We start from the raw sequence: 20740 nt of genomic DNA on the forward strand, positions 1-20740 counted from the left end.
CCTGATACACAATGGTGGCTCAGGTGGTAAAGCCAGTTCCCTTCTGCATTCCACCCATCTGGCATCAGTGGCAGACCTTGGGGTCTCAAATTTCAGCGGCACCCTGTACAATGCCAAAATTTGGTGCGCACACCTCTCTCCTTCAATTGTACATAATAGCTGCAGCACCTCCTGCAGTGCCCCCTGAAACTCTACACCCAGTACCACCTTTGCTGGCATTCTTTGGACTACAACTCCCAACAGCCCCAGCCAGCAGGGGGTTATGGGAGTTGCAGTGTGCAAAATTTGTAAGGCACCAGGTTAGCGATGGCTGCACTAGGATGACCTGTCTATATCATTATAAGCGTACATCTTATTCTACCAGCCTAATTTAGAAGGTGGAGGAAGGCACATTGCTCTTATGATTGGGAGTGGGAAATCCTGGCTGGCGTAATACAGCTCATCCAGAGATCTGCCAATTGATCCTGATCTGCCTCCTCCCCTGCTTTAAACTGCATCTGGTCATTCCTCTGGAGTGCTGCCTTTTGCAACTTAGTTCTCATCGTTCCTATGGGACCTGAAAAGAGTAGAGTAATGCAGTCCGCAAAGGCTGTGCCCCCAATCTGCCAGTGCAGATGTTCCCCAGTGTCACTTCTGTGTCAGCCACAAAAGGCCCTTAGTACAGAAATGTACTATCAGTGGGCCAGGATCCTGCCAGAGCAGCATTAACAGGGTTCTGTGTTACCGGGAATCCAGCCTGTGTGTACAGATGGGCAGATCAAAATTAAAGGTCGCCACCAGAACGGGGGGGGGGGGGGGCTAGCTCAGTCGGTAGCCAGTCAGCATACAACCAGCTAACTCCTCAAGTGTGCTTCCTTGAACAGTAACCTGCCAATTGCACGGCCTTAAGATTGGTCAATAAAATTGTTTTGTAACCCTGTTATGAAATGGCATAACTGGATCACTATGAATGAATGGCCAAATCATCTTTCAGAAGCTCGCAGGCAGCAGAAATAGACCTCCTGAGCAACGTGATTAAGATATAAATTTCCACTTTGGCTACTTGGGGATGACAAAGAAGCCTATAGGACAGGGGTGGAATGGGAGGGGGGCAGGCAACCCAAGCAACAGCCTGCGGGGGGAGGGTTGGGAGGTACTAGCTGCAAACCCCTGAAACAAAAAGCCAACAAACTGAAGCTCAATCCAGGTAAGACAGAGGCAGAGTTAGTGGGCGATTCCCTAGAATGGATAGATGGGAGACTTCCTGCTCTTGATGTGGTTACACTCCCTCTGAAGGTCCATAGCTTGAGGGATCCTCCTGGATCCTTTGCTGTCTTTGGAAGCTCAGGTGCTCCTTTACCACTGGAGAAACATTAAAATGCAAGGGAGAGCAACGGTAGGGATTCCCAGGTGAGGAGGCTGGGAGTGCTGGATCCAGAGAGACTGAAGAATTCAGAACAGATGGTGACAGGGTGAAGTGTATAACACCCCCAGATTGCACATAAACCACAAAGTCTGCAGACCGAATAAAGATGAAAAATATAATTAATAGAAAGTAATATATTACTGCAACAGGTATGTAAAAATACATGGCAATCAGACTCATATTATACGCAGAACAACATAGATTTAGTTTCTTTGGCATTTGAGTCAATCTGGCCCTCAGGACTATTCTTCTCTGTAACCTCCCTTCTCCTCAGGCCCTGCTCTGCAACTTCCTTGAGTGCCTACGCCTCCCTAGAAAGCATCCTTTTGATAATGCTTCTTGCCTGCTGGGATGGAGGAAGGCTGTTTAGAAGGGGAATGCGGCCCTCAGGCAAAAAAAAATCCCCACCCCCACATGAAGATGAAGCTTGTGGCCACTGTGAAGCAGCAGCAGCAGGAGTGGCCATTGTTTAAGGCAGGGCTCTTTCAGCCTCCTTGGGACGCAGGTGGCGCTGTGGGTTAAACCACAGAGCCTAGGACTTGCCAATCAGAAGGTTGGCAGTTCAAATCCCTGCGACAGGGTGAGCTCCCGTTGCTCTGTCCCAGCTCCTGCCAACCTAGCAGTTTGATAGCACGTCAGTGCAAGTAGATAAATAGATACCGCTCCGGTGGGAAGGTAAACAGCGTTTCCGTGTGCTGCTCTGGTTCGCCAGAAGCGGCTTAGGCATGCTGGACACATGACCCGGAAGCTGTACACCGGCTCCCTCAGCAAATAAAGCAAGATGAGCGCCGCAACCCCAAAGTCAGCCACAACTGGATCTAATGGTCAGGGATCCCTTTAGCTTTAGCTTTCACCCTCAGTGAATGCTAGCGCCTGATACTGTGGAAAGAGTATGATCAGCAAACCCTGATCATGGGCTAATGTTCTTGCTCAGAGACTTCCGGGATAGCGCGAACGGGTAATGGCGGACTCCCTCCGAGCTCCGGAGGGAGTCGGCTCCGTTGAGGACGGGTCTTGCCGTGCCGGCGACACGGGGACCCTTAAAACCTCAGGCGCGGATGCCTGAGGACTTGGTGACTCGGTGGGCACCTTAAGCGCCCTCCCCGACCCGCGAAGAGCCTTTTTAAAGGCTGCGGAGTGGACTGGGGAGTGGCGTGGTGCTGAGAGTCCATCGCTACCTCGGCGGAGCGAAGCCGCGAGCCAGGACCGAAGAGCGCTATCTTTCTTCCTGAAATTGGACTGGAAATGTAACCCGTGAGTAGAAGGAAATTTCGGCACTAAAAGATTTTATCTTTGAATTTAAGTACGATCGGGGGGACGTGTTAAAAAGGAAGTCCACACTCCCCCCCCCCACTAAAAGACTCAAAGCAAAGAGAGACCACTAGGTCGGAAAAGACGCTGGTGTTCAAATAGATAACTTTCATAAATTGGATTAAGAAGTATTTGCGCTGGAGAGGAAGAGAGAGGAATTTCAGAGGTCTGTTTTTTTTGGTTGACCCCCCCCCCTAGACCCGGGAAGTGCCCTGTGTGTGAGCCCGGGAAAAAGAACAAGGAGTTTGACAGCTGTCAAAAGAGCTGTCAAACGGGAGACTAAAGATTGGAACTGTGTTAATAATATCTTTTTGGATTAAAAGTGATACATTAAAAGTGAACTGATTGGAAACAAGGTGACTGTGAACAACAAAGTAACGGATTGGTGGAAAAGAACTGATGGAAACCCCCCCTGGAGGGAACTAAAGACATTGCAATGGCTGCAGAAGGGAAAGTATGGGCGGAGATAGAAAGAATGTTTTGTCTTGTGGGAATCCTACAAGAGCACAGTACTCTCATGAGTGAACAATTGATGACCTTCAATTTTGAATTAAACAACTCTGTTGACGACACAAAGTGGATGGAAAAAAACTCTGCAGCTGCAGAAGAAAAGATAATCTTGGAGCTGGGGGAAAAAGAAGAAGAGAGAGGAGAGGAAATGCAAGAGGAAAAAACCAACCAAGAGCCTGCAACCTTTGGAAACAAGGGAAATAAAGAAGATGACCAGTGGATTACAAATCTGCAGAAGGAGAGAAAGATAAAGGAAGAAGCCCCTGGAATAACTCGAATTTTGGATTATAAAAAAATAGACATTTATGATTGGGACTTCTTCTTTAAGTTGGAGTATGGGAGACTGATTGATCCTGGCCAGAAACTGCTCCTGGTTGATTCGGAAAGAGGGGAGGGGTGGATGGTAGAACCTCCTCGAGAAGAGAAGGCCAACAAAATGGACTGCCAACAAAACTGGTGGAGAGAGACCAACTGGGGCTTAAGGGCCTCGGATGTGAGAAATCCGGGCTAAAATGGTTTTTTTTTTTCTTTAAGGACATCGGTTTGGGAAGGGACGGATACCGGGGAAGGGGGGAGGGGAGAGTAGAGTAGTGATAATCTGAGATTTAGAATGGAAATATAGGATTTTTGGCTTAACATTTCAAGGAGGGAATTTATGGGAGAGAATTTAGGCCGACTCTAGAGAAAGTACTTAATGTTTAAAGTTAAATAAGTAAAATTGGGCCAAGAAAAAGTAATAAACTTTAAGAAAAGACAAGAATAATATTTAAGAGACGGGAGAAAATAATTTGCTGAGACAATTAAGGAAATTGGAAGGTGGAAAGGGGGGTGTGGGGAAGTCAAGGCAAGAAGGGAATGAAAGTAAGCTTATGAAATTATACGTGTTTTGTTGTGTTTTTATGTTTGTATGTCTATTAAAATGTGAAAACCCAATAAAAATTTTATAAAAAAAAAAAATAATAATGTTCTTGCTCAGATATGAACCTTGGCCGGTTGTCTGGGGGTTAGTCATATGCCTGCGAGTGCCAGCTTTCTCTCGGCCTCACGGGGTTGCTGTGAAGATCAATTCAATGTGGCGGGCAATGGGTGCCGTTCTGAGGCTCCTGGAGCAAGGTACAAAAAGCCAAGTAAGGCTGCAACCTGAGAGTAAGGCCATATCTACACCATACAGTTAAAACACATTCATACAGCTTCAATAGACACAGCCTCTGCCAAAGAATCCTGGGAGCCGAGGTTCACCCTCACAGAATCGTAGACTTGGAAGGGACCCAATGCAGGAATCTCAACTAAACCACCCATGACAGGTGGCCACGCAGCCTCTGCTCAAAAATCTCCAAGAGAACCCACAATCTCCTGTTCGTTCCACTTTCAAACAGCTCTTACTGTCAGGAAGTTCTTCCTGATGTTTAGTCGGAATCTCCTTTCTTGTAACATGAAGCCATGGGTTCAAGTCCTACCCTCCAGAGCAGGAGAAAAGAAGCTTGCTCCATCTTCCACATGACAGCCCTTGAGATACCTGAAGAAGGCTCTTATATCTCTCCTCAGTATCCTCTTTTCCAGGCTAAACATACCTGGAACTCCGCCAACTGTTCCTCATAAAGCTTTGCTTCCCAGACCCTTGATCATCTTGGTTGCCCTCCTCTGCACAGAGCTACAATTCCCAGCACCCTTAACAGTTCCCAGGATTCGGGGGGGGGGGGGAGCCATGGTGTGGATGTGACCTAAGGCACTACTCAATTCAATTCAACTTCTGAACTTCTCTGAGGCTTCTCTGTTAAGGAGTAAAAAAACAAAACAAATCAAAAAAGTATATAACACTTTAATTAAAACCAGTGTCACAGAGTTTGAGAAATCAGTCATGTCACTCGTAGGTTACTTCAGGGGAATTTGAGGAAATCAACCTCAGAACTGTTCTGAAGCCTTGGGAAAAGAAAGAACACCGAGTACCTGTATAAGCACGTAAAAAGGTAAAGGTAAAGGTACCCCTGACCATTAGGTCCAGTCGTGGCCGGCTCCGGGGTTGCGGCGCTCATCTCGCTTTATTGGCCGAGGGAGCCGGCATACAGCTTCCGGGTCATGTGGCCAGCATGACTAAGCCACTTCTGGCAAACCAGAGCAGCGCACAGAAACACCGTTTACCTTGACCTTCTGATCGGCAAGTCCTAGGCTCTGAGGTTTAACCCACAGCGCCACAAGTCCCTAGTAGAACCTTAGAGACCAACTAAGTTTGTTATTGGTATGAGCTTTCGTGTCCATGCAAGAAGTGTGCATGCACACAAAAGCTCATACCAAACAAACTTAGTTGGTCTCCAAGGTGCTACTGGAAGGAATTTTCTTTTATTTTGTTTCGACTACGGCAGACCAACACGGCTACCTACCAGCAACTACATCTAGGATTGTAATGCAAATAGATCTCCTTCCACCCTACCGCGTGCGCCCTTGCTCAGTGCCAGGTACGGCTCAATCCTGGAATCTGTGGCGCGAACAAAAGCAAGCCAAGTCCCTTTCTCTAACCGCGAAGGCGTTTCCACCAAACGGACTGAGGCTTCCGAGCGAACGCTGCTCCCGAGACGCCGCTCGCCACTAGCCCAGCAGCGGCGGCGGCCGCCGCTTCGGCTCCAGCAGCCTCCGCGCGCCCAGCGGCGGCGAGCAGGATCCGGCGTCGGCCGAGGGCGTGGCGCGCGGCTTCCCCCGCGGCCGCGCCTGCCATTGGTTTCTCCTGGCAGCGGAGGCTGGGCCAGAGGCACGGCCAGGGAGTGGGAGGGAAAGTTGCTGCCTGCGCCATGTAGTTCGCACTCGGCGGCGGAGTTTGCACGGGACTGGCTGGAGAGGGAGCCGCGCGCGCCAGGAGAGGCAGCCAGGTAAGGAGGCGCGGGGAGGGGCGGCCAGCGGTGCGAGCAGGGCCCATCCTGCTGCTGCTGCTAGGACCTCGCTCCTCGTCGCCCATCCGCGCAGGAAAAGGAGCAGACAGAGAGACGAGTCCGGATTGGATCCAGGTCAGGCGCGATCTTGTCTGTACTGTACCTGCGCCCAGAGCCGGCGCGCTTTGCTCGGTACCCGACGCGCGGCCGGACTCTGCGCATCTTTAGATTCCAAAGTGAAGCCCAACTAAATTCGATGGGATTGATGGACTCTCAAAGTGAGTCTTTGTAGGGAGAAAAGGAGGTGGAGGAGCCGCGGGAGGGGGGGGATTTTCTTTTGTGAGCGTGGAATCTCTGCGGAATCTCGAGGTTTCCTGGCGGGAATCTAGTGGAAGGGGAGAGAGAAGTTGAGAAAGGAGCCCAGGGGCAGCAGGGACTTTCCGCTTTTCCAACAGAGGCGGGAGTTAAGAAAACTTGCAAGATCGCCCGGTTATACAACGTGATGGTGAAGGCGCGCTTTGAAGGGGTGGGGAGAGGGGGGTAGTTCCGTAGTTCCAAAAAGCTGTGCGGATTAAAACGTCACGTCTCTAAAAAGGCACAGGAGAGAAACTTGGTCTCACGGAGTGGATGAAATATGTGACCTTGGAAAGTGGTGGGAAGTTTTTTGGGGGGGCGAGGTGGCTTAAAAACTGGACCAGAGCGAAGTCCCGTTGGGTTGGTGTGTTTCCAGCAGGGTCCAGTCAGATGCCTGGGAAAGATCGCGAGAAGGATATAAAAAGTAGTGGCAATCCTCTCTTGTTTGCAGCCTCTAGAATTCAGACAGTTGCTGCTTTTTGCATGTGTTCTTCTTGGCTGGAAGGTGACTCTCCATAGAGGAGGAGGAGACAGAATGAACCTAAGGCGAGACTCATGGTCTGCTGTTAAAAATTCTTCAGATGTGAGGTGTCCCCCTCCCAACCTATTTCACAATGTAGTAAAATCAAAGACAAGCCCAGACTGTCTTTTGCAGTAATGCTCAAGTTCTACTTGGTTTTGTGGCTAGACGTGGATGAGTAGGGGCAAAGCTTTCGAGAAGGACTGTGTAGAGGTGGGCTGGAGAAAGGAGAAGAGAGCGTCTGCAAGCGAAAGTGGCTTGGCATGCGATGCTTCCGTGACTTTCATACTTTCTCTTTGTGGCTTCTTTCAGGGGTGGCTGGATGTGAGAAGGAGCAAACGGAGGACTTTGGGGGGCCCCCGAGAGCTCCCCCACAAAACAAGACAGGAAGGAACTGCTCTGCATCGTTGGCTGGGCTCCTGCTCACACCCTGGTGCTGGTGCCACACGATCTAAGTCGGCTGCGCTGAAGAGGAGGGGGTTGCTTTGCTCCCACTTCTCCCAGGAGCATTGACTGTGCCGGGATTGACCTCTTAGCAGGCTTGCATTCTCCAGCTTTCCCCAGCTTGCACGAAGCAGACGAAATTGCTGTGTGAGTGCCACAAAAGAGCAGCCCCTGGCAGAGGCGGTGATGCTGGGGTGCTCTCTTTGGGGCTCTGCACCCCCCACACCAACTGGGGAGAAGAGAGGAGCCGGGTGGCTTGAACTGCTGCTGCTGGTGGTGGTCCTCTCTGGTTGGGTTTTGGCTCAGCAGACAGCTGATTGCCCGGGAACTTGCGACTGCTCCGAGGCAGCCAGGACGGTGAAGTGCATCAACAGGAACCTGACGGAGGTGCCCGTGGGCCTGCCCCGCTATGTACGGAACCTCTTCCTCATGGGCAACCACATCCAGAACGTCTCGTCCGCCTCGTTCCCCCCGGAGACCCTTCTAGAACTCAGCAGCCTCAACCTGAGCGGTAATCGCCTGCAGTGGGTGGAGGCTGGGACCTTTGCCGGGCTGCCCAGCTTGAAGCAGCTGGACCTCAGCGACAACTCCCTCCTCGAGCTCAGCCCCATGGCCCTGGGCAACACCAGCAGCCCCCTAGAGGAGCTGAACCTGCGCAACTCCCTCTATAACAACAGCTATGTGACCGTCGTGGCCCAGCTGCTTCAGCAAGAGGCCTTCCTCAACTTGAAGCGCCTGGACCTCTCCGAAAACACCCTGCTCTACCTGCCCCAGGGCATGTTCGCTGCGCTACACAGCCTGCAGCACCTGGACCTGCACAACAACTCCCTGGTGAGTCTGCACGGCGTGACGCTCGAGAACCTCCGTCAGCTCCAGAGCGTCAACCTCAGCGGCAATGCCCTCAAGCGCCTGAGGAACAGCACCCTCCTGCAGCTCCGAGGCCTTCCTCGACTCACCAGCCTCAACCTCACCCACAATGCCTGGGTCTGCGACTGTGGCATCGAGGACATGGTCAGCTGGCTCAAGGAGAGTGACCTGGTGGAGGCCAAGTCATCCCTCAAGTGCTCTTACCCCAAAGGGATGGAGAACAGGTCCTTGGTGGCCATTGATTTTTCAGAGCTGAGCTGCCCAGAGCCGACCGATAACCAGACTCAGCTGCAGACCTCTTATGTCTTCCTCGGGATAGTCTTGGCCCTCATCGGTGCCATTTTCCTCCTGGTTTTGTACTTGAACCGCAAAGGGATCAAAAAGTGGATGTACAATATCAGGGACGCCTGTAGAGACCACATGGAGGGCTATCACTACAGGTATGAGATCAACGCAGATCCCCGGCTAACCAACCTCAGCTCCAATTCTGATGTCTGAAGATGCGTTGCAGGGAAGCAGGCCAAGGGGCGCAATAGCTATGCATGGAATGTAGACTTTAGCTTTACCCCCCTGAAATGTGTGTGCTTTCTGCTCCCGGCATACACCCTTCGAGGCATCGCAGACTTGACATGCACCATACAGAGAATTATGCCTACCTGTACAAGTTGCCATTATTATTATCCACAGTCGATTGTGCATGATATCAGGCTGTATGTACGAAAACATGCTGCTGCTGCTGCTGCTACCGCCTCCCTGCCTGTTTGCTTTGCAACTTGCTACCAGCCTTTGCTTGGAAACATCTCTCTCTCTCTCTCTCTCTTGGCACCTAAAAAAGAAAAGGACATTTTCACTCCCCCCACCTCCACCTTCTCCCACTCTGATGTTCTCAAACCACGAGGGCTTATTAAAAAGTACGATTCAACAAAGGCTGCCTCAACTTCTTTTGGGAGAAATGTTTGGTCCATCAGTACCCATGTTGCTTATATGCATCCTGAACGGTGAAGAATCCTTGTAGTGCACATTTAGAACATGCCTTTTTAAAAAGGGAAAAGGAGAGTTCTTTGTATAAAGAAGCACATAAAATAGTGAGCATGCAAATAGTTGACAAATTTACATGGTAGGCGGGGAGAAACTGAAAACCTCAGTACAAGTGTTTGCAATTTACATGAAAACAGGATTTTTTTTAAAAAGGGAGGGACCCTATAAACTGCATGTGAACTGAGTTTGAACTTTTAAATAATTCAATAAATGCTCTTACAGGAACTTTTGTTTTGCTGAAGTTTGCTGTTTTTAATGCTCTGATCTGGAAATGAAGCACAGTATGGAATGGACACAGTTTCTTCAGTGGGGGGAAAATTATTTCCCCATTACAAAACATGGTGGAGCTTTCAAATGTTAAGATATTTGCTTGAATTCATTTTTTTCCCCATTGCTGTCATTTACCTTTCAGAGAGACTAGGAATGTACAAAACTATACTGATTTGCACTTCTTTATTTTAAACTGCATGCAAACAACCGTCTCTTTCGATAAGCAATGTTGATTTTCATATCCTGTTCCTAGAATGTGGCAGCTGTTCAACTGCCATAACTCTGCTGGTGAGGGCTCATTAAATTGCCGCTACAATTCTGAATCTGATCCTTAGGACAGTCATTGAAATTGGTGGGAATTGCTGCTGAACCATGCACTCCTGCAGTCTAATCCTGGGTATATTTGCTCAGAAATAAGTTCCAGTGGGTGGGTTGTTTAATGTATTAATTTCATTTGTGAATTGCTTTTCCCAAAGTATTCCAAAGTGATGCAACTATTAAAAACACCTGCAATTAAAAACATATATAGGCTGGTAGGGTTTACTCCCAGGTACTTGTCCATAATCTTACAAGTTCTGTGGATTTCAGCGGGAGGGAAATTCATGCATTTGCTTAGCCCATTCTTTTTGAAATGAATTGGACTGAAAGGGGCTTATTCTTGGGTAAAGTGTTTAAAGCTTTGAGCGATAGGCTGCTGTGATAACTACACGTACAGACACATTCCACACATGCTTACTTGGAAGTAAGTTCTAAGTTCTACTAAGTACACTGGCTTACTCCTAAGTAAACAGGGTTGGAGCCTGGCTAGAAAATAAATATTGTTGTGTCTTAGTTCTCACAAACAGCAAACAAGCCGGTGGTGAATGTGCACGAACACATCAGTGCTGCTTGATTCACTCCCCTCATACAGAAAACTGGCATATTGGCGCTGTGGGGTGTGTAAGCGTGGAGCAGCCTTTTCCCAAAAAATGCCTGGTTTTTTATGCTAGGGGTATGGAGGAGTATGCAATCCTGTGAGCCCACCGCTAGCGTTTCTCAAGTGGTGCAGTTGAGAACCCCATTTGCCACCTCTGCACATTTGTGAGAACAAAAAGGAAGTTTCTAATTAATGCATTTAGCTTTTGCGGCTGGGCAGTCGCTTGTAATCTCAGTGTTGATCCAAAGGCAGTATTGAAGAAGCCAAGTCTGTAAATACAGAGACAGGTATGTGGGGCAAATTTCAAATCTACCTGTGACATGTATTGCATCGCTCTCTTTTTTACATTGTTACATGATTTGCATCACACACGTTTATAAGCAGAAATTGCATTTACTTTGGATGCTGCAGATGTTGCAGGGTTGCAGGAAACAAAAGTGAATATGTTGCTCTTTCTGGCCAGTAACTTAAGTAGCAGCAAAAGGAAACTGCGCAGAATGTTGATGCCGCTCTCTAAACTGGCTCTTAACAGAATTCTGATAAACTAATTTTAAGCGAAGCTATTTTATCAGGTCTTGGTAATCCACGTAGTAAGTTCTATGCTTAGTTTTGCTTGTGAAATCTAATTACTTCAGCTAGGTCTGATAAAATACTGCAACAACTTAGCAAAGCAATATTGTGCATGTTTACTTGGAAACAGATCCCAGTGTGTTAATGGCTCTCATTCCTATGTAGGTGAGCATAGGGACTGAAGCCTAGTTATCATCGTTCAGCATCCTGCAGAACTTAATTTTACAGTTGTCCTCAGTTCTGGTGTTTTTAAAGTGTCCCTACCTAATTTTAGGTAAAGCTAAGTCTCTTCAAGCTTTTTCCCCCCACTTGCCTATTTAAAAGTCAACCCCCTATTTTAAGACTCAGGGGTAAATAGAAACTCTACTACAATTTGCTTGTTAGCTTTTAAAGACATAATTCCTCTAACTGTAATCACGTTCTGCTAAATGTAACTTAAAGATTACAAGTGCATGAGAAGAGCAATTGAATTTTTGAATACAGGAGGTACCAATTTTAAAATAATTTTAATAATGGTGTATTTGTTGGGCCAGTTTGAAAAACTATGGGATTTTCACAGACACATCTATGTTTCTAAGAACAGGGCTTTGCTATGCTTCCTGAGACAGTCCTGGGCTATTTTCAGAAACTGTTACGGAGAACACTTGGCACCACTGGGTTTCCGTTCCACACCTCTCTCAAGCAATACTGTCATGTAAATTTTAGATTGTTCTATGTAAAGCATGTACCAGCCAAACAAATGCATATGTGAACAGATGTTGAAAATAAATACAGTGAAACATGAGCTTGTTCGAAGGCTTTGAATAGTGTGGAGTGCTCCAGAATGCATACGTGATTTAGACCGACTTGAATCAAATGTGTCTTCCATTAAAATACCAAGCAAATTTACAGTGTCTAATGAATAAAGAGTGCTCTTGTATCTGTTTATTGGCTGAAGTGAGAATGGCCATCTCAAAAGGAACCAAAATAACCTGCAATGTTAGTTTAATAAAAGAACTTGTTCACTTTGCTGTTTTACTTGAGCTACACTCTGTTGGTTGCTTTGCTGTGCATCCGTTATAAAATGGCACATGGGCTTATTTTATTGTTTCCTAAATGATATGCACCCAGAATTGTTTGGCATGCCATAGGACTGATATTTGTGCTTAGTGTGTTGTGCATGTTTTAGAGGAGTAACACAGAGGTCCTTTTTTAAAAAAAAAATCTCACTATGAAGCAGAATGGCAATATACAGCATATACCGGTATTTTCCATAGCAGCTCAAAATGTATTTGTAGTTCCCACGCAAAAAAAGTACAGTTTGAAATTATTTATTCGTCTCTTCCCCCTTCCCCTGGAGCTTGTATTTTCTGATGCTGTAGCTATTCAGTGTGTTTTGACACAGGGAATGTTCTTTGACAGATGGCAGAGCTTAGAAGGGATTATAAGGTGTATAACATCAGTTCTGCAAGGGACTGAGTTGTGGGGTTTTTTTAATAGATCGGAAAATATACCATTTCATCTATACGGGGGAACTTAAATCAGGTTCATTTGCTAATTTGGAATTGTCAAATACAATGAGCTTCTTAAGTTACAAGGCATCAGAATCTGTGGATCTTATTATATGCTCACTTATGCCAGTGATGTGATGGGCACTGGATGCTGTAATCACAGTGCTACAAAGTTGAAAAATATATCTGCGGCCAACTAGAATCCAGCCTAGCTATGGTAACATTTGGAGCATGCAATTCATTTGAGCAACTTGTTCTGTTTGACAAATAATTATTTACATTTAGTAGACATTATCTGGATCGTCAAATTAAATCTTTGCCGCAATCTGAACCCACCAGCTCCTTAGCTGATGCAGTAGCTCACGGGACATCCTATAGTCAACAAAGTTGATATGTCTTTTGCCACACTTGGTGTACATTGCCCACTCCATGCAATGCAAAGGCACAGAGCTCTCTAATGATGGGTCCCTCTGGCTGCACCAATAACCTGTAGGCAGCCGCATCCATCGCCAGCTATGCTTCTGCCTTGCTTTCTCTGCCTTTTGTGTATTCTGCTGCAGAATAGTCTCGGAAAGCAGAGGACTGATGGAAATGGTGGCTCCTGTTATATTAGAAGCCCTGGCCAAAAACAAGGCAAAACTTGTTATTGAGTTATGACTTACTCCCCAGGCTTGTTCCTCTGTAACCAGAGCAATGCCAATGACTTGCATTCCAAGCCTTTGATCATATGCTTTCCAGCATATGGGTGGTAATTGAACCCACCTGATTACTAAGTGGATGTCTAAATTAGAGCTGCCTAATAGATATAATATATAATAGATACTGCATATAGAAGTCATGTTTACACACAGCGATTGTGCCCACATCTTCTACTTAGAGGTTTCTAGTAATCTTTCAGCCTTTCAGATCAAAGGAACACTGCCTTTAGATTCTGCCGTTCATCATATGCTCCTCGACTCTTCTACTACTTAGAAATAAAACCCTTGTGGCACTAGACTTCTAATAAGGTTTCATTATAAACTCACAATATGAAACTTCTCTGTTAATTTTTTTCAATCTCCAGCTCAGAATTTGATTCCCCACCCTCAATCTGGTTGCTAGTGAACAGGATAAGCTTTTGGCTTGACCGCTGCTAAATGTTTATGCATATTGTTTTAATTTCCTCTTGAGTCACGGCATTTAAGAAGCTCAGCCAAAGCAATGGGATCAAAATTTAACTGTCTTTTTGTCTTTCTTCAGCATCTGAATGGGTTGCAAGCAACAACAGCAGCTCTGTACATGTGATGAAGGAAAATAAGATCTGGTAAGAGAACATTCTCAGTTCCAAGCTTCTAAGTTACTTTTTATATACTACAGAAGAAAGACTGAACTCGTTTTTGCTGTTGCAAAGGAGCCCTTGACAGTGTCCTTATCAGCAATGAGGATTACGACATGCTTAACTGAAATAATTATTACTTGATTGACACAAGATTCCTAGCACCACCATTGACCTGTTGTGTGACCTGCTGTGGAGTGGATGATAAACTTTATACATGTCTTTATGGATGCAATTGTAACAATACATCTCTGAGCTTTTGCACAAAATAAAAAGAACTATGCTTTCGGGATTTTTTTTTCATTCAAAAGTTTCAGTTGCACTGTACCTGCCATTAAATAAGACTAGTCAGTAGAGAAGAATACAAGTGGAGACTTGTGAGTCACACTACTTGAAGGGGAAGGCTTCAATTGGCTCACTGATGGGATACTTCAGAAGGGCTTCCACCACTCCTCTTGGCTCCGTGATTGTTGCCACTATCATATGCAGCCTTATCCCCAAGCAACCATGCAAAGGCAGGGCTGGGACTTTTCCAGAAGTGCCTAGATAATGCACTTTTGAAAGGCGTTTTAAAGATTTTTTTAATAAGAATTTGCCCTGATGAGATAACTGAAGCAGCCCTTGAAAGTTGGGATGTTGTTCTTCATCAGTTGGTTTATGGCAGGCCATTTTCATGTTCATGTGCAAACTGCTCCTCTTGCACATGTCATCTAAATAGGACCTTGTCTGAGGAGAGGATCAACAAGACATCTGCCATCAATATCTATTGGTTCCGGGTTCTGGGTAGGTCAGTTGGGTCAAAGTGTGGTGCTCAGAATGCCAAGGTCGTATGTTTGACCCCTTTATGAGACAATGGCATATTCCTGTATTGCAGGGGCTTGGACTGGGTGATCCACAGGGTCCCTTTCAACTCTACACTTCCATGAGTCCACCTCTTTACTTTGGCCTTTTGATGCCCATGATACATAGTTTTAGGGCCTACCCTATTTTGATTTGTAAATTGTTTTAACATATTTTAAAATTGCATTTTTAAATTGAAGTCACATGCCCTGAGACTTTATGGTAAAGAACAGATAAGACACTTGATCATCATCATCCCTGACCGTTGGTCATGCTGGCCGTGGCTGAGAGGAGCTGGGCGTACCATAGGTTAGTCACTCCTGTAGTGGAGCATTTAATTTAGAGTATTCATGAAGTCTCCTACATAGATTAATGAGCCAGGCATATGTCCAAAGTAATTATAAAGTTAAGTCCTGTGCAGCCTAATATTGGTGACTACTGTTCAGTGTGGCTTATTCTCAGGTAAGTATATGTAGGGCTTCTGCCTGTCTTAATATGAATGTTTAAGGGCACTGAACTGCAAACTTTATTGTCCTTATTTTTCTTCTGTTTATGTTACGACTGGCACATAATTCTGCCCACCCAAGCTTTCTCTAGTTTCATTGGACCTGGACATGTATTGCTTGAAAAACAGGCAAAATATTAATAGAGGATAAATCTGCCTACCTCCAAATTTCACTCACCAGGGGGCAACAGAAAATGACAATTGCACTCATGTCCGGCTTGTGGTCTTCCCATAGGCATGGTGACCCTGGTGACTAGTTGCTGGGTAACCGAAAATTGGCCTAAATAGGCCTTTCATCAGCTCTTGCAGGTCTCTTCTGTTTTCAGATGTACCAGTCAAGTCCTATAACTTTCTAACCTAAAGTGTATACTTCAGAAATAGTGTATTTTTTAATTTTAAAAAAATGCAGTTGAGAAGTTGTTTAAAGACTGAACAAACAAGAAAGGCCAGTTGAAATGGGAGTTGCATGAACGTAGTTTTACACAGCTCATGTTCGTTTCAGTGGAGCTTGTGCCCAAAGCCCTCTTCACGTTTTGCAGAAATTGGATTGATTGGATTTTTGATTAGCATGCTTGTGAAATGGTGTGTCTTTTTAAACATTTGTACCCCTTTAAAAACTATGCATGATAATGTACACTGAGTTGCTGCAACTACCAAGTGACACTGATAATGCCAATATAGTCCTAAAAGAGTTTCTAAGTGTTTAAGTAATGTTCATTGAGAAACTCTTGTACATGCAAAGTGCAGTAATAATATTAAGACGTGGACCTGTTAAATGTGTGAGAGGATGGTTATGGAAGAAAGTAGAAATGCTATATTTATAATCACTTTCCTGAATGGGCCACTTCATGGGTTACATTGAATTGTACTTTTGAATTAAATGTATTTTTAGTAATAGAAATAAAATATTTGTTGCCTGTTGCATGTTGTTGCTGATAACTTTTACAGATAGATTGTTGGAGTTATTTTTAGAAGTAAATTTTGCAAGTGGTTGAATGGTTGCAGCCTAATTGTGTGTTTTTTTCTGACTGTGACTTGGTTGTCTTTTATTTTTACACTGCTTTACCTTTTATGAAGAAGTGCAGTAGAGTCCAAACCACAGTACAATCGACTACGTGTCTATTCAAAACAAAGACCTACCAAGTTCAGTGGAACTCCCTCTCAGGAAACTGAGAATGGAATTGCGGCCTAGGTGGTTTTTGTTTAATATCTCTGGTGCAAACATGCTGCCTCAAGTGACGTATGATCCTTTTTTCTGTCAGGCCCTAAACCCTCTTAAGGTGTGGAGCTTGAAGATGCGAGGGCAGGTAGCTGCTCCACTTTACAAACCTCATGATCAGGAACCCTGGTATTGCAAGCTTCCTGATCACACAGAGGCTTCCAACTATGTTCAGCCAAACACTCTTAGAACTTAGAAGATCCCATCACACCTTCATGCTAAACACAGGAGGGCAGGAAGGAATGTTGGAGCAGGACTGACACATCTGTCATAGCTCCTTACACACTTCCCTCTTCACATGTTAAGGATAACTGCCTGAAGAGGATGATGGACTTCTCTCATAACCCGGCATCTTGTTCACTCTATGTCCTATTTTGGTGTTTGATGTAGACAAACATGTAAACGAGAACATGAGAAGTGGGGACACAGGGCATGTCTTTAGAGCTGTTGCTTTAGAGCCTTCCAAGAATTTGAGGGTGTAGGTCTGGAGTTGGATGTCTCTTGGAAAGCTCTCCTCTATGTAATCAAGGTTTCAAATTGCGTGGGGAGCCTCAGCAAGGAAAGGAGGTTCCCTGTTTTCAAGGATCTCAAGGCAGCAAACATGCTTATCCCCCATCTCCTGCGTTCTACAACAACCTGAGGTTCATGTGTTAGTGGGGATTGAACCTGGGCCTCTTTAGCCCCCCCCCCCCCATCTTGACACTGTAAACACCACACTAGTGGGATGACTGACTGCAATCTTGAAAGATACAGAGTGGGATCTTTACCAGACAGTGCAGCTTTTCCTTATCTTCCACAAAGGTTGCCACCCCACGCTAGATTCAAAGTTGTTGGTTTAAAAGAAAAATCCATAAATTGTGTGGGGAGGTTGCCGACAGTGTGCTTACACGCTTGTGTGCATGAGTAAAGGGGCTCATTAGATGGGGTCCATTATGTAAAAGCAAATCCCATTTAACACAATATTTAATACCAGAATGCTAAATTTACAGTTGCCTGAAATTCAGGTTCCCGTGTTTAGCTGCATGTAGTTAGCCTCCTAATTTATCTGAACTTGTAATTCCCCCGAGGACTGGCGTGTGCATTATATTTTTATGGCATTAACCCCAGGGATAATTGCTACTGGTCCCTGTAGATTCTTTCTTAATTCTATTGAATTATCTCTACTCAGTGCCCACAGGTAAGTTGTGGGCTATTTACATTTTAATATACCAATTTCCTTTCTGTAGAACAAAACAAGAAGTAAAACAATATGAATACTGGCCTAAGTAGGCTGCATTCTCCTGAAATCTCCAGATCACTTCAGTGCCAGTTTAATTTGATTTATTATATTTCTATGCCACTTTTTATTTAAATGAATCCTAAAGTGGCTTACAAACAATAAATAACAACAACGTGCTAGACATAACAACATAATAGAACATCACGAATACAGCATAAGGCATATAGAATAAGTAACAAATCATTGGTAAACCAAATACAGTCTATAAAACACTTTTAACAAAACAACAACTAAAGAAACAAGCTAGTCACAATCAAAGCAGAAGTCACAGTATATGATTAACAAATCAATACAGCATTTATAATCTCAGTGCTATTTTTCTAGAAAAAGAGGTGCCAGAACTCACTGTGAACGCCTCTCCTGTTCTCTTATAATGGCAATGGTACCTACCTGAGAGATTCTGGAACAGTGTGCCAGATAGGAAAAAAAGCCCTGTATAATCTATAAAACAATATTAACAACATTAATTGTTAGATAGTGGGTATACATAGCAGACGACGCAGCGATTTCTCCAAAGCAGCTCTTTATTTGTAAGCTGGAACAGAACTGAACAACTAACAGCTCAGCCGGCCTGCTTTTATAGGCAACCGGCTGTCAACATTGTAGCAACAACAACCCAGGGTTTCCCGCCTAAAGTAACTGACGTGGACCTGAGTGAAAACTATTTACAGGATGCTCCTGGTAGCCCGGGTGAGAACTTCAATACATAACATTAACGAAAGAGCAACCAAAAGATAATTTTAGCACCATTAATTTCACACATACACAGCCAACTCTTGGGGCTGTGGAGGCTTCGGCCCCCACAATAAAATATTTGAAGGGGCCAGGCCCGCACAAAGTTGATGGGCATTCCCATTTAAATGGTATGCATGCGCTGTGTCAATTGTGATTGATTATGCAGGGTGGGGCTTACCTGGGCACCCACAATATTTTATTCGAGTTGACACCCCTGCTCTGCACCCCATGATTCATAATCTTTCACTCTACTCTAAAATACACATAATGCCCGTGGCAGCAAGTCCCTTCTGAAGGTTCCTCATGCTGGAGGTGGGGCAGCAGAGATGAAACCAACCACCACCACCACCCCCACACACACTGATGGCCAACAGTCTCTCTCTCCCCTTGTTCCTCTGGAAACAGCTCCATTATGAAGGCTCCTAGGGCTGGAGGTTGGAGTAAGGCAGGTGGGAAAAGCCATTACCTGCTGGCGAACACAAGAGTCTCCCAGCCCTCACCAGTTTAACTGGGGTGGAGTGGGGTGTTAATCTAGGGCTGAATATTTTCCTTTTTTTTTTTTTAATTCCCACAGCCAAGTACTCACAAATCAGAATCCTATTGTACAGAAAATGCAATCAGAAAAGATCAGAGCCTTTGAATTGGGACACCTGTAGAAAAGTGGCTGCCAGAGGGAATGCAAGTCCGTCGCTTAATGGCAGAGCGTCTGCTTTGCATGCAGAAGTTGCCAGGTTCAACTCCAGGTAGAGCTAGGAACATCCCATGTCTTACACACTAGAAAGTTGATTCCAGTTAGTTAAGACAATACAGAACTACATGGATCACTGATTCACTAAGACAGCTTCTTATCCTAAGTCATGGACATCAAATCACTATATGCTGCAACGCCTGTTCTGTGTGTTTGTTTAGACATAATCCCTGTGTGGCCCAGTGTATATTGAACAAGTCTTTCTGGACTTCTGAAGCTTCTAGCCAGATGAAACTGACTACTTATCTTTAAAAAAGACTTCTAAAAACAGTGGCTGCCCTTTCTGAGGACATCCTCCGTATTCAGATGCAATAGAAATGTCCATTACAGGATAGGAATTAAGAAGAATCTAAACACTATTGTAGCACAAGGGTTTGTGATATCACCTCACCTTCAGATGATGTTGTTCAATGGCAGCTTTCCTCAAGGTCAGCCATCTTTGCTGAGGTTATTCACTGATTTCTTGAGAGACGCTCTGCTGACACTCTGTGCTGGAATGATTGAGGTAACTAAGAATCTGCAGCCTAAGAGAGGAATGCTATTTGACATCTGAAAAGAATTTGAATTAACATTTTAAGTGCTATTTTATGCTTCTTTTTATATGATTGAACCTGTTAAATTTTCCTAAATGCTTCTTTTGTTAGCAGTAAATTGCCCAGAGTTCAGAGTTCTGGCCAAATCATAAAGCTGTTCCTAGACTTTTGCAACACAGTACAATAATTATCAAGAAGGGTGCATTGAATGAAGCTGCAGATTTTACATTGTCTTCAAGTCAGGCACTTTTGATTTCCTACAATTAATATTTTCAAGCATTCAGAATGCCAAAAATATTTAAGGGATGTCGTTCTAGCTAAGATCTCTGGAGTGCAAAACCTTGTTAACCCAAGACTTTGGGGGGGGGGGGGAGAGAGACACACCTGGAAAATCTGCAGAGCAGAAGATAGTGTCTCTATATACATAATACAATAGATTATCTTATCCAAGCGTTATTAAGCCTATGAATTATTTGAATTCACTGTGTGTTCTTCTTGTGGTCACAGCCCCGAATAAACAGCCTTTCTATTTATCCAGCCTCTAATAACTGAAATAGTTTATATGTGCCTCTGAGCAATTCAGATAAATGAGTTTAAACCTTACTTAAAACTTATCCCAAGATCAATTTTGGTTACTAAACTTCATGCTCTGCATAAAGACAGAATGTATGATTTAACAGCAGGAAGCATATGATATCTTAAAGAGGTAGATTTTAACTCCTTCTGATAATATTATTGAGAAAAACAGATTTTTTAAAGAAAAAAAGATTAAAATCATATTTGTTATTAATGGACTAATTAATTTATATATCACTTAATGCTAAAGTAGGCTTCTAAGGTGTTTCCAAGTATAAAAAGCAATTACATAGACATTAAAAAGAAGGATTCATAATTAAAATATACACAAATAACAAACCCTTTAAACATAATCTTTGGAATATAAAAGGTGGTATTGAAATGTAACAAATAAAAACAATAATGACAACAACATCCTTAATTAAAATATGAAA

At 44.6% G+C, this 20740-nt stretch overlaps 1 protein-coding gene across 3 annotated transcripts; it reads left to right on the forward strand.

Annotated features, from left to right (window-relative positions):
- Positions 1 to 5900: 5900 nt before the first annotated feature.
- Positions 5901 to 16212, forward strand: TPBG (trophoblast glycoprotein). Of its 3 annotated transcripts, XM_083493943.1 has the most exons (3): positions 5971 to 6087; positions 7274 to 8712; positions 13796 to 16212. In XM_083493943.1, the coding sequence occupies exons 2-3, from the start codon at positions 7592 to 7594 to the stop codon at positions 13800 to 13802; spliced, it is 1128 nt and encodes a 375-aa protein (XP_083350069.1). In that variant the 5' UTR covers positions 5971 to 6087; positions 7274 to 7591; the 3' UTR covers positions 13803 to 16212. The 3 variants fall into 3 exon arrangements, with proteins under 3 accessions (XP_083350067.1, XP_083350069.1, XP_083350068.1); XM_083493941.1 differs by lacking the exon at positions 13796 to 16212 and having other exon boundaries at positions 5901 to 6087; positions 7274 to 12256; XM_083493942.1 differs by lacking the exon at positions 13796 to 16212 and having other exon boundaries at positions 5996 to 6222; positions 7274 to 12256.
- The last annotated feature ends 4528 nt before the right edge of the window (positions 16213 to 20740 follow it).

The sequence above is a fragment of the Podarcis liolepis genome, assembly GCF_965112155.1.
Source record: "Podarcis liolepis genome assembly, chromosome: 3".
NCBI classification, from domain to species: domain Eukaryota; kingdom Metazoa; phylum Chordata; class Lepidosauria; order Squamata; family Lacertidae; genus Podarcis; species Podarcis liolepis.

Bases quoted from the DNA above. Each gene is read 5' to 3' on its own strand.
- TPBG (XM_083493941.1), top strand. From the start codon at position 7,592: ATGCTGGGGTGCTCTCTTTGGGGCTCTGCACCCCCCACACCAACTGGG.